Source organism: Tetrao urogallus, assembly GCF_951394365.1.
Source record: "Tetrao urogallus genome assembly, chromosome: 9".
In the NCBI taxonomy this organism is placed as follows: domain Eukaryota; kingdom Metazoa; phylum Chordata; class Aves; order Galliformes; family Phasianidae; genus Tetrao; species Tetrao urogallus.
In genome coordinates this window covers 7379190-7391689 of record NC_136822.1, presented here as the reverse complement: position 1 = coordinate 7391689, position 12500 = coordinate 7379190, and the positions used below count along the sequence as shown (strand labels likewise).

Here is a 12500-nt window from a genome sequence, read left to right as displayed (position 1 = left end):
CGGGCGGCGGCGGCCAATCGCGGCGGCGCCGCAGCGGAGCCGCGCCGGGTCCGGAGCCGATAAATGGAGGCGGCCCCGCGGCCCCTACTCCCGGGACAACGCCGCCGCCGCCCGCCCGGCCCCGCCCGCCCCGCTTCTGGATCCGCGGGGTCCGGTCCGGCCCTCCCGGTGCGGGGCAGCGCGGGTCACCGACGAAGGGGCAGCGGGGAGCGGCCCTTCCCCGCCCCCGGCGGCATCCCCTCCCCGCGTGGAGGCTCTGACGGCGCTCTCTCCCGCAGCTGCACCTGGGCAGGAGCGCGCCACGCCGCCGCGATGACCACGCTGGCCGGGGCCGTGCCCAGGATGATGCGTCCCGGAGCCGGGCAGAGCTACCCGCGCGGCGGCTTCCCGTTGGAAGGTGAGGGCGGGAGGAGGGGCGGCGGTCAGAAAGCGGGGAAAAGTTGGGGGACGGAGCGCGAGCGGAGGTCGGAAGGGGCCGCGGGAACTTCGGCCCCGGGTCCCTGCCTGGCGGCACTCCCCGGTTGGGCGCAACAGGTGCCGACACGCCGCGGGGTCCGAAGGAGACGTTAACGCTGTTTCTCCTCCTCTTGTCCAGTCTCTACACCTCTCGGCCAGGGCAGAGTCAATCAGCTCGGAGGAGTGTTCATCAACGGACGGCCGCTGCCCAACCATATCCGCCACAAGATCGTGGAGATGGCGCACCACGGCATCCGGCCCTGTGTCATCTCCCGGCAGCTGCGCGTGTCCCACGGCTGCGTCTCCAAGATCCTCTGCCGCTACCAGGAGACGGGCTCCATCCGCCCGGGGGCCATCGGCGGCAGCAAACCCAAGGTGAGCCCGGCGGGCGCGAGAGGGGGCGAGGGGCCGCGCACGGGCACGGTCCTGCGCGCTGCTCCTGGCGGGTCCGCGTCTTGAAATGATTGTGGGAAAGATTTATTATTTGTATGAAAAGAAAATCGCGTTGAAAAAAAAAAAAAAAAAAAAAAAAGAAATTATCCGAAACGAAGTGAGGGAGAAAGGGCAGCTCCGGGAGCTGTGCTGCCCGCTCGGCCCTGCTCCGCCCGCCGCCCTTTCAGCTGCTCTGCTCCTTCCGTGCTTTTTGTAAAGCGCTAAAAAGTTCGCGGTCACAACAGTGCAGAGCGATATAGATCCTCCTCTCGAGTTTTGCCTCTCCCTTCCTTATATCTTTTGTTTTCCTCACAAAGAGAAGTGAACTTTTTGAGTTTTCGTTGAAAGCCGCTGGCCGGATTTTTTCCTTTGTTGTTACCAAAGTGGCGGCTCCCGAACTTTCGGTTCTCGTGTTAAAACGACAGATTTTTCTACAAGCGCGTGACGGAGCGCGGGCCCTCAACCTGCATTTATTTCAGTTCGGCTCCACTTTAGAGCACCGAAGAAACCCCCCCGGGTCCTTCCCCGTCCCCTCACAACGCCACAGCTCTACTCTCCGTTCAGTGCTGCGGACTTCGTTCCGCTCAGTCTCTCCCTACGCACAGCTCTGCTCGCACCCCGCGCTGTCCCCGCACAATTCGGCGCTGTCCCCGCGGAGCTCCATCCCCTCCCTGCGGGTTCGGGCCGTTCTGTCTGCCCGGGGTAACGCCGCCGCCTCCATAGCCTCGGGCAGTTCCTGCCCGCGGGGCCGTGCGGCCTCTCCGGGAGGTCCGTGCGGGACCGGGGCAGTCCGGGCTCTGCCGCCGCACAGCTCCCGCTCGCCCCGTGTGCTCTGAAGCAGGTGACGACGCCGGACGTGGAGAAAAAAATCGAGGAGTACAAACGGGAGAACGCGGGGATGTTCAGCTGGGAGATCCGCGACAGGCTGCTCAAAGACGGCGTCTGCGACCGCAACACCGTGCCCTCAGGTAGGGGCACTGCGGGATGCTCCGTGCCGGGGGAACGGGGCCGGTGGCGGCCGCGCCGGGAGCCGGGGACGCTCCGCGGAGGGTTCAATTACGCTACGGGCGGAGGGTACCGGCGGGAGGGGGCGGCGGGACCGAGTCCGGGCGGTGTCGGGGGGCTCCCGTCACCTCGGGGGGGGGAATTGCGCGGGGCGGTGCCAACCCCGCGGGAGGACAGCGAGGCCTCCGACGGCAGCGGCCGGAAGCAGGGCTCGGCCCGGAGGAGCGGCGGTCACAGATCCGCACTCCCCCCGAAGTGAGCTCCATCAGCCGCATCCTGCGGAGCAAGTTTGGGAAAGGCGAGGAGGAGGAGGCCGAGCTGGAGAGGAAGGAGGCGGAAGAAGGAGACAAGAAGGCGAAGCACAGCATCGACGGCATCCTCAGCGAGAGAGGTAATGCCCGCACCCGGGAACTGCGGCGGGAGATCGGGGGGGCTCGGCGGGGAGGCCGGGCCGAGACCGGACCCGGTCCGAGCCAGGAAATGCGCGAGGGGCGGTCGGGCCGCCGGGGGAAGCCTCTGTGCCGCGGGGCCTCAATCGGGGGGACCGCCTTCAGCCTGGCGGCCGCGGTCACACGGTGCGGTGCTTCTCTAAAGTAAAGGCTGCGGAAAGTTTGTGCTGTGTTGGCGTGTGCAGGGCCGGGCCGGGGGCTGCGGGATACTGCCGGGCCGGCTTCGTCGGGGCTGCCGGAGGGGAGGCCGGGTCGGGCCGGGCCGGGCTGGGGCTGGAAGTGGCGGCCCGGCACAGGCACGGCGCTGGGGAAGGCGAGACAAAAGTACCAAATGAGCTGGTCAAACATTTGTACAACTTCTGCAGCTTTTACAAAGAAGGCCTTCTATACACAATCTACACTTGGAGATGAACTTGGAAAACAAAGAGGGGAGAGTCCATTGAAACTCACACTTTGGCTTTGCGTAGACAAAGCTCCAGCTAGCAGCAGCTTGATGTGAACAAAGGAAGGCAACCTTTTTATAATTCAAGGAGAAAAGAAGAGAAAACAGCCCCACAAAAGGCTGAGAAAAGACATTATGGGCTTGCAATGAGGGATGAATTATTCAATGAGCCCCTAATAGCTGATGCTCCACACAGTTTTATGGACTCTCCACCGTGGAAAAAGTGCTGTTCGTATCTCCAGAATGTTTGTGGTAATTCCAGACATCTGGAGGTGCTGAGAACCGATCAGGAAGGACAGCAAAAAACGCTTTATTTAAAGCAGGCTAAACCCTTGTATTGTAGCAACAAACCTGAGTGCGCTCCCCAAAGTTACCCTGTGGCTCTGTTCTTAAAACCCCATCTTGTGTCTGTGAGTGTGCATGTAATGCACACACAGGAGGTGCTGACAGGAACTCTGTGAGGGCCAGAAGTGTCTGAGTGCCTCTCTGTGCCCCTATGTGCATGTGGCTGTTTTCCTGGTGCCTCCTGTGATGGAGAGCTGTGCTGAAGGAAGGAGGGGACTTGTGCCTGGGCTGCTTCTGCAGTCGTGTACCTCTTTCCTGGCCTCCTGCTGGCATGTGTGCCCAGTTTTGATTCCTTTGCATTCAGTTAGTGGCAGGATTCTCTTGAACGCAATGGGCCGTACCACCCTGTGCTGTGTCTGTGTGTGCTTGTGGGCTGGGTACCAGTTTGGCAGAGAATGGCAATGGGAGGGAGGATCAGCTCCCTCCACAACCACTCCTGCTTACCCATATCATCCTGGTGCTTCATTTTGTGATGGCGTGGCCGGTGTGCTACAGCAAGAGTGCTGTTGATAGAGAGAACTTGTTACTGTGCTTGTGCCTTGCTCTTATGGGGTGCTACAGGAAAGCACAGCAGAGAGCTCATTGTGGGAGCAAAACAGCCCCAAAATGGGTTTGCCCCTCCTTGCAAAGTCATGAGAAAAGAGAAGTTCTGCTTCAACTCCCATTGCCAACAGAGGAGTGAAGGCTCCACTCTGCCCACACAAGCACCTGGCCCGGCGCTTCTCATTGCGGTGGCTGCAGAGCCCCATGGCTGTGGTTCTGTGGTGGTGGTGGCTGTGTGCAGAGCTGGGTGACAGCATTGCATCCACGGGATGGTGTGGGACAATCCAGCAAGGTACTCGGAGCCGTGTGCCCTCAGCAGCAGTGTGCAGTGCAGTGGGGAGGGGAGAGTGCCGTGTGCTAGGGTGCTCTGTGAGCTGGGTTGTGCCTGTGGCTGGAGTGGCACAGGGGTTGTGGGGCATGACAACGCAGGTGTTGGCTTGGCTGGAAGAAAATGAAGCAGAGTTGTGCTGACTTTAAAGGCTGCTGATTCCCTGTATAGGATTTGAGGCATTCTTGTAGCAGTGGAATCAGACAGAAGAAAAAAACAGCCTTTTAGATAACATGCTCTATACAGGCACTTAACCCCGCTCTCTCGTACCCCTGGCAGATGCCACACATGCTGCACTGCTGCTCTGCTGCTGATGCTGTCCTCTGCCCTGGTCTGGGGCATGGATTTAGAACGCAACCTAGCTGCCACGGCACCTAGCTGCCCGATAGTGGCTCTTTCACAGCCTATCTGTTTTTCCTGTGGGCACGATGCATTTTTCTTAACCGCCCAAACCATAAAGACAGCACATGAAGGAGAAACCTCAGCGCCTTTATATGGCACAGGGGGCCTATTTTTAGAACGAGGGCTGCGGGGAGGGAGCGCCCGGAGCTCGCATCCCACGGCCGCTATGTGCCCGCTGCTGGGAGCGCCGCGCCGGGCCCGGCCTCAAAGGGGCTCTGTTCGCGGCCGGAATTGGCCCCCGGGCCCCGTCCCGCGGATCCTCCCCCAGTCATGTGCCCGCAGAAAGGGCCCTACTCATCCCCAGCGCTGCTCCGGGAGCGATTCAGGCTGCAGCAGGCTAAATTGACTTCTTTCTTTCCTTCCACTTTCATCTCGCACCAAACCCTCCCCCCTCGCCCTCCCCTTCCTCTTTTCTTTTCTTTTCCTTTTTTTTTTTTTTTTTTTCTTCTCTGTGCCCGAGGCTCACATTAATACAATTTCGGCACCATCCCTATTTTTGTGTGTATGTGGGAAGCTTGGGGGGGTGGGGGGGGGGTTAGAAAGGGCCTCAGCACAAAGCGCTGCTCAGCAGCTCAGCCGTTGCTCTGCTTCGCTGAGCGATGCTGTTCCTGTTTGTGAGTTTGGGGAAAAGCATTTCTGCTGTGCACTGTAATGGAATTAGAGGACAGATGCTGTCTGTGCGTGGGACACGCGACCACCGGCCCCAGCTTAAATATTTAGATGCAGTGTTACAATCAGCAGCTTGATCTGCGGGCTGTGACGCGGTGCCATGCGCTCCGGAGGGCACAGGGCTGGCGCGTGCTGTGAGGAGGGCTGCTCAGTGCCTGCTGCCCCTTGGGGTTAGTAATACTGCTACGCTGCTATGGCAGCTGATGGAGGGAGGGACTGTCCTCTATCTCTGCCCTGTGGGGTGCTGCCCCCAGCCCCTGGTGCTCCTTGTCCCGGCTGCAGCCCCTGAAGTGATGCCCAGCTGCACCTGCCCCCCGATGTGGGGATCTGACCCGTGTTTGGGCACTTGACCGAACTCAGAAATAGTTCCTAAAATGTTGGAGCAGAACTGCTGGGCGCATCCTGCCACAGTTCTCTGAGCTCAGGCACCGAGAGTGTGGGCAAACCTTGCTGCAGCAAATATTGGGATCACTTCCTATGTGTTTACCTGAGTTTGTACTTAAGCTTGCATCTGATTGGATTGCTCCAAAACTCTTAATTAATAGTTGGTCAAACTTAGTGTAATTCTGAAAGGACTGGGGTTAGAGTCTGAAGGGCTCGCTCCCGAACTGTGGTTTTCGTCCCTGGCTTTGTGACTTTACTGTGATTGCCAAATTGTGGCCATCAGCAGGAATGCATCCCAGCAGAGCTCAGGCTGTGAGGTGGGGTTTGGGGTGGCTGTGTGCACCCTGCGAGGTGTGAGGAGCCCCAGTGAAAGGGCCCATTCACATGTGCACGTTTCCAAGGGCAGGGCAGGACTGGTGCCCGAATCCACCCCGTTCTGCTCAGAGCCACTGTGCCAGGCTCAGGTTGTGCGTGTTGCACCGGCGGGGCTCGCTGGAGCAGGGATGTCAGCAGCTGCTTGTGCAGCGGTGATGATGGCATCAGCAGACAGAGATTTTAATTAGATACAAAATTAATTAGAGATTAATGCTGAAATTAAAAGTTGCTGCTGATTAAATCCTTATGAGATTCTTTTGGGGGTCTAATTCCAAGTGGTACTTTTCTGTTATGTCAGGTCAAGCTGATGCTTTTATCTGACTCTGACTAGGGGGGGGTTCAGTTCTGATGGCTTTTGCGTTAGGTTCACTTATTGATAAGGGCTGAAACGAGAGGAGCCCATAAAGTTGATAGTGATAAATTATGGCGGGTCCCCAGGGCTGTGTAGTAAAACTGCATTGGGAAATGGAGCAGAACTACAAAGTGCTCTCTGGTTAATTTAAGGAGAAATTGAGTGAAACGTGAAGCAGTAAATCACAGCGCTGTGCTCAGTGTGGATTTCTCCATGTAAATGTCACTTTAAATCCTATGTGACACACACGTGTGGCTACAGGCAGAGGAGAACATATAAATAAGGATGCAGGACCCAATTGCTGAGCTCTGGCTACTAAATGGGAACTGAGCTCAGCACAGACCCTGCTCTGCTCCCCTTCCCTGCAGCGCTCCTGCCCCATGCTGCTGTGCTAATTCACCTCCAGTCACTCCCCCTAGAAAATGAAAACGGAGTGAAACGTAATGAAATTAAAACTCACCGTGGGCGCATTAGGGCCACTGTGTGTCATGTGCTGAGATTGTTTGGTTAGCAGGGTTTGATGTGCTGCTGACAGCTCATTTGTTCACTGGTAAATAAAGGTTCGGAGCGATTAACAGTGTGCATATATAACGAGTGGGACAGTAAGAGGCAATTAAGCTGTCGGTGCAATGTCTTATCTCGCTGGTTGCCCTACAGTTGTTTTACAACCAGGAATTAAAATCTGAAAAGGTGATTTGCGGTGTCGCTGGCCAAATATTGATTAAGTGGTGTTTGCGATGCCATTGTCACAGACAGAAAGGGCACCGTTCTGCCCCGCGTGGTTCATCTCCCATTGTGAGCAATGCTTAACCTCTGGGATCAAAGGGATTGTTGCAGTTTATCTGTTCTGGAAAATCCTTCTTTGCTCCTAAACTTGGATTGATGGCCAGGTTGTCTTTAATGACATGTGAAATTTGGATGGAGTCCTTATTCTGCATGGTCTGCTGGGTGTACGCACTGTACACAGTTTTGTGCGAGGCTTTTCTTGAACACTGTTGGATTTGCATTTGTGTGAATCTGTTTTTAGTACAGAGTGCGCTGAAACTTTGCTAAAACAGTGGGTAAAACACACGGTACCTCCTTGAGTCTTAATGAAGCTGATTTGGTTGCACGTAATTTTTCAGATGGATGTTGTCTGAAGAAAATTGGGTTTTTCTGTACTAAATTGGTAAGATAAACGGCCACTGCTGTTGAAAGGAAGGGAGTTTGGGTTGGAGGAGCTGCTGGAGCTGGGTGCTCAGCACAAAAGTGTCCCAGCGAGCTGCAGCATCTGTGTGCACTTCCTTTGCAGCAGCGATGGCTGCACAGTTGCTTCCCAGACTGCAGGGAGAGCTGAGTTCGTGCTGCAGGGCAGGCAGGAGCACATGGGATCCGCGTCTTCTCATCCGACTAAGCAAGCTGTGCTTGCTTCAGATAACAAAATGTCCCACCAGCCCCACAGCAGAGGAGGCTGTGCAGCTTGGATGTGACGTGCTGGCCTATGCTGATGCTGTGGGATCTCAGCTGGGTGATCTGTGAGCAGGAGGTGCCGCTGCTGCCACCCCAGGCACAAATGGAGCTCTGTGCACAGTGGCCAGGCAGGGCCAGAGAGCCCCTTCTGGTCGTTATCTGGTATGCGTGCCTGAGCCTCTGGTGCTGTGGAGAGAATCAGCAGAGTAAGAGCTGAAAAAAGTTACTTTTAGTCATCGGTTTCTCATTATTTCTTAAACACACTGTTTTTCTTTTGTCTGCACAAAGTGTCAGCCTGTGTGCTCTGTGAGTGCCCTGCTCCTTAGGAAGGCAGGTAGCCCCAGAGCAGCAGGTTACTTTTCTCTGAAAGTATTTTAGGTTCATGTTTCTGTACAGCACACAGACGCAGCTCTCTGGTTTCAGCAGGAGCTGTGAGGAGGGCAGCGATGCGCGCTCTGTTCCGCTTTCTGCTGTTTTGTTGGTGTGGATATGTGCCTGGATGCAAACTGGCTGCCAAGTGTGACCAACATTTGTCGTGCATGTGTCCATATAAGGTCCCGCCTTAAGGATGCTTGCATTCACGATATGCTCACATTGGATGAGGCTTTGGAAGTGCCCGAGTAGTGATCTCTTTGTCAGCAGGCCAGTAGTACCACACAGATTGCTGCTCTGAGCTGGCATTTTGCAGGCACTTGTCCGGCCCCCTCAGACCTCACTCGCCTTATTTAATGAGCAGTGCTGCTCAGCCAGTGCAGTGTGCAGAGGTTCCCTCTTGGAGGTGGCTGTGATGTGGGTGTCCCTTTCCATGCTGAGGAACAGGGAAACTCCTGCAGCTGGAGTGCTGCTTCTGGCATGCGAGTGGAGCCATGGCGCTGGCACGGCAGTGGCACCCCCTGGGTAGCTTCAGTGCATGCTGAGCAGCTCCGCTGGCAGGAGAGCTGTTTGAGGAAGGACTGCCCTCACAACCAGTGGGCTGTTCATGTGGGTGGGCACTGAACCTTCTCAGCGTGCTGCTTGGGAAGGAGGTCTGCATGGTTTTGTAGCATGTGCAGTGCAGAGAAGGGCACAGCGTGCTCCCAGTCTGGGTGCTTGTGGTAGCAGTTATGCACGTGGTGTTTGGCTTCACCATGCTCTTTGCCATGACCTGTGGAACAGGCAAATACTGGCAGAAAACAGCTAGCTATAAAACAGCAGGAATCAGTGCAATCTGTTCCTCTGCTCAGGGGTTGTGCAGTGAATGCCGTAGATGGGAAATGTCCTGCAGGTTCCCTCAGGGAACCACCAACAAGAGCAGACCCACTGCCTGCCATACTGGTGGGGTCTGGCAAAGCGCTCAGGAGGTTGGCAGCCACACAGCAAGGCACACAGCCGCCTGTTGCTTCAGCACCCGCTGTCAGTGTTCCAGAGAACTCAGAGCTGTCAGACCATGTGCTGGGCAGTGAGGCTTTGAAGAACCTCTCGGAGTTGTGGGACTTCAGGGAAAGACATGGGGTGTGTGTGGCCACTGCTTCTGGCAGCAGTGTGAAATGGCCGCACGCAGCGGACATCTTGTACTTCTTGCTGTCTCTCTCTTGACCTGTGTAACAGGGATCCCTGGCCCATATGTAGCCCTTACTTTCCATGGGGCTGTGTGGTTGCTCAGGGTGGGACAGGGAGACAGGAGCTCACTGTAACCCAGAGCTGTTTGCTTGCTCAGACCCAGCAGGGTGAGGCAGCACTGAGATCTGTCTGTGGGTCAGTGAGCGCTCCGACACGGCAAGAGGGCATAGTGTGACAAGCAGAGCAAATTGAGAAGAGCTGTTTTAGCAAGCTGAGCTTAAAAGTTTTCTAATATGTGATTTAGAAAAAAAAAAAAAAAAAAAAAAAAAAAAAATCATCTGGCTGCGTGCTGCACACAACTATGTGACCCACACTCTGTCGGGGTGGGCAGGACGTGGGGAGCATGCCTCAGGTCGGTGTGTGGCCCCTTGTGGGCTGAAAGCTGTGGGGCTTTCCCTGTCCTCAGCTGCACTCCCCCTCCTCCTTTTATCCTAACCAGTTGTGCCAGTGGGATTTGGGGAAGGAAACTGGGAGCTCCAATCTGAAAAGCTGTGGGAGCCAATACAGCCAGTACATAGGGGCTGTGCTCCAAACTCCCAGAGATTCCTTGGCTGGGGAAGAGCTTAAAGCAAAGTGGGTCTCAAAGTCACTGCACTGGCAGTGCAGAAGATGAGGTGATGACTGATGGTGGAAATGTCTCTCAATCCGACATCAGAACAGCCCTGGGAGAGTGTAACAGAGGCAGAAGCAGAGAGCAGGTGTTGAACAAATCCCAAATACACCTAGAGTCCAACCAGCACTGGAATCACGCAGAACCGACAGCAACCATGGATAGGGCACTCTGCAGGATGCACCCAGCCCTCTCCACACTCTGAAGGAGGCATTGTGGTCACCACCGTGCTGTGAAGGTGGTGGTAACACCCAGGGACACTCTGCTCTGTGCCGATGCCTCAGGTCCCGCCGCTCACACAGCTGCCCACAGTGTGGGAAGGGGGCTGCGGTGAGCACAGTTGTTTATACTTGGGATGGGACAAGGGAGCTGAGTAGGAAAGAGTGATCCTGTGACTTGCGTTCGTAAGCAAATACCCCTAAACAGAAACAAACAAGAAAAGTGTGGTCGCAGCAGCGTAAGCACTAGGAGAGTGAGGTTTGGTTTGCATGGGGACAGCTCTGGGCTGGTGTATGCACTGCCTGAGAGCTACTCTGCAGTGTCTGCACAGATCCCTGCTACTCCCCCTGCCCTGTCCCAGCCCCCCAGCAGGAAGGGAATGCTGTGTCTTGCTGGAATCTTACTAATTTTTTTTTCCCCCTTCTGTTGCTGTGCATCCAAGCAGTGTGTGCAGTGGGGAAGGGCTGGAGTGTAGGACATATGGTGGCTGTGTCAGCTGTTCCAGTTTGGGCAAATCCTGCTCTGTGCATCTTTGCTCATTTGCGATTGGAACAATATATTTTCAGCTCTGAATGGTATTTCCAAGTGTCTGGGATGCAGAAGTCAAGAGTTGTGCAGGATCAGCTGCTGAAACTGCGAGTCGGTGAATGATGTTCTCTTCCGTGGGGAAGCACTCACTGTGTGTGAGAGCTGAGCCACCGTGTGATCAGCGGAGCTCAGCAATTACCGGGATGTGCTTGTTGCTGGGCTGCCTGTGGATAGCTGCAGTTGTTTGCAAACATGTGCTGTGGAAAGAGTACTGAATGATGTATACAAATGGTCTTTGGTTTGAGCAAGTGTTTGGTGATTGAAATCTGTGTGGTTACGGCTGGGCACAGGCTGTTCGCTTCTAGTACTGGGTTGCAGTCAGCAAAGATGTAAAACTTCTGCAAAGCTGCTGAAAAAACTTTTTTTTTTTTCCCTATTTGGGTGTTTTACTAAAGCCCCCTTAAGACAGAAATATAAGCTTGAAAGAGAAGGAACAAAATCAATAAAAGCATTTAAGCCAAGTACATTGATAGCATTTATCTTCAAACTGCAGCTTTCAAAGTCTTCCTGCAGAGGAGAATGCACTTCTGTGGTTGCATTTGGTGCAGGGGTTGGGGAAGGGCTGCGTTGGTTTGATTTTAAACTTCTGAAGCAGCAGCAGTCTGAAAGCAGGAGGGAGCTTCATGCTCAGCTGGGCTGGGGAAGCACAGCCTTCCCAGGGTGGGAATGGCAGTTCTGCTGCACGCTGCTGTCTGTTTGCAAAAGTGATGCAAAGAACTTACAGGCAGAGTAGGCACCTCAGGGAAAAAGCTGGTAATATTTTTCTTTTTTTTTTTTTTTAATGAACGAATGATTTTATGGCTTAGCACCAGTGCACTGAAGAGAGGTGTGTTTAAAAGTTGGGCTCGAGCTTTTGTCTGGAGAATAATACACTTGGTGGAAAGCACGGCACAATGGAGAGCTTTTCTTTCAGTTCTGTATGGGCGAGCGTCAGTCAGCCACGGAAGAACTTCAAAAGCCAAAGGAAAAGCCATCAGGCTGCCTCGATCCCGATAGGTTTCCCTGAGATGAGGGGAGAGCTGGCGTTGGCAGCAGCACAGGAGGCAGTGGGTGGTGGAACCAGCTGAGCCGCTGCGTCCTGGGAAGAAGATGGGAAGCTGTTGGGCTGTTCCATCTCACATGCCCTGTGCTGCTTGTTTCTGAAGGCAGAGGAGTCCCACCTCTCTGTTGCTGGAAGCGGTGTGGGGTGGGAATCTGTGTGCCAGGTGCTCCGAGGGTATGGCTGGCAAGGACGTGGGTGGCAGAGCAGTGAGCCGCCATCCTGTAGCAGGCAGCAGTTTGCTGTGCTGTCTCATGGAATGCTCTTGGTGATGGTTTGGTTTCAGCCCTCCAAGAGGACAGGTGGTGGCGGTGGTGCTGGGCTGTGGTCCCGCTCTGTGCTCCTGTCCGGGGCATCTGGCTGAGTCAGGGACAGCTTCGTGCTGTTGACACTCACCCAGTTAGCTCTGTTATCGGTGTGAAAACAGCACCAGGTAATACGACCTTGGTTTTCAGTGATTTATGTGTTTAGGCTTCAAAAATGGAGAACAAAACTTCAAGGTGAGGTGGAAGACCTTTTTGCATGCATTCATTTATCTCAAGCTCATCAGGCATGCTTAGGTGTCCTTGACATTAGCCAGGCTATTGGAAGGAATTGGCTTCTATGAAGTTTGGGTTGGAAGCAGATGACCTGCTGAGCACAGCCACGGCTGCAGCACTACTAGCTGCAATGTGTATGGGCACATCTATGGGCTGCTCTGGGGAGACAGCCTTTGGTGATGGGGAAGGCACCCTCTGGGTGAAGAACAGCAAATCTAAGCCAACCAAACAGCGTTTCTAAGGATAATTTCTATGATAAAGTGGGTAAGCACTGT

The 12500-nt window shown here is 54.9% G+C and overlaps 1 protein-coding gene across 3 annotated transcripts in view; it reads left to right on the top strand.

Moving 5' to 3' along the window:
• Positions 1 to 312: 312 nt before the first annotated feature.
• PAX3 (paired box 3) overlaps positions 313 to 12500 on the top strand; it is a gene marked incomplete at both ends in the record, with an annotated part of 61517 nt that continues 49329 nt past the window's right edge. For 2 of the 3 annotated variants that reach the window (XM_079539606.1, XM_079539604.1), the window contains 4 exons: positions 313 to 397; positions 596 to 831; positions 1727 to 1856; positions 2150 to 2284. In XM_079539606.1, coding sequence (XP_079395732.1) covers positions 313 to 397; positions 596 to 831; positions 1727 to 1856; positions 2150 to 2284 — 586 coding nt within the window. The remainder of the gene's footprint in view (positions 398 to 595; positions 832 to 1726; positions 1857 to 2149; positions 2285 to 12500) is intronic. The other variant, XM_079539605.1, reaches the window with a different exon arrangement.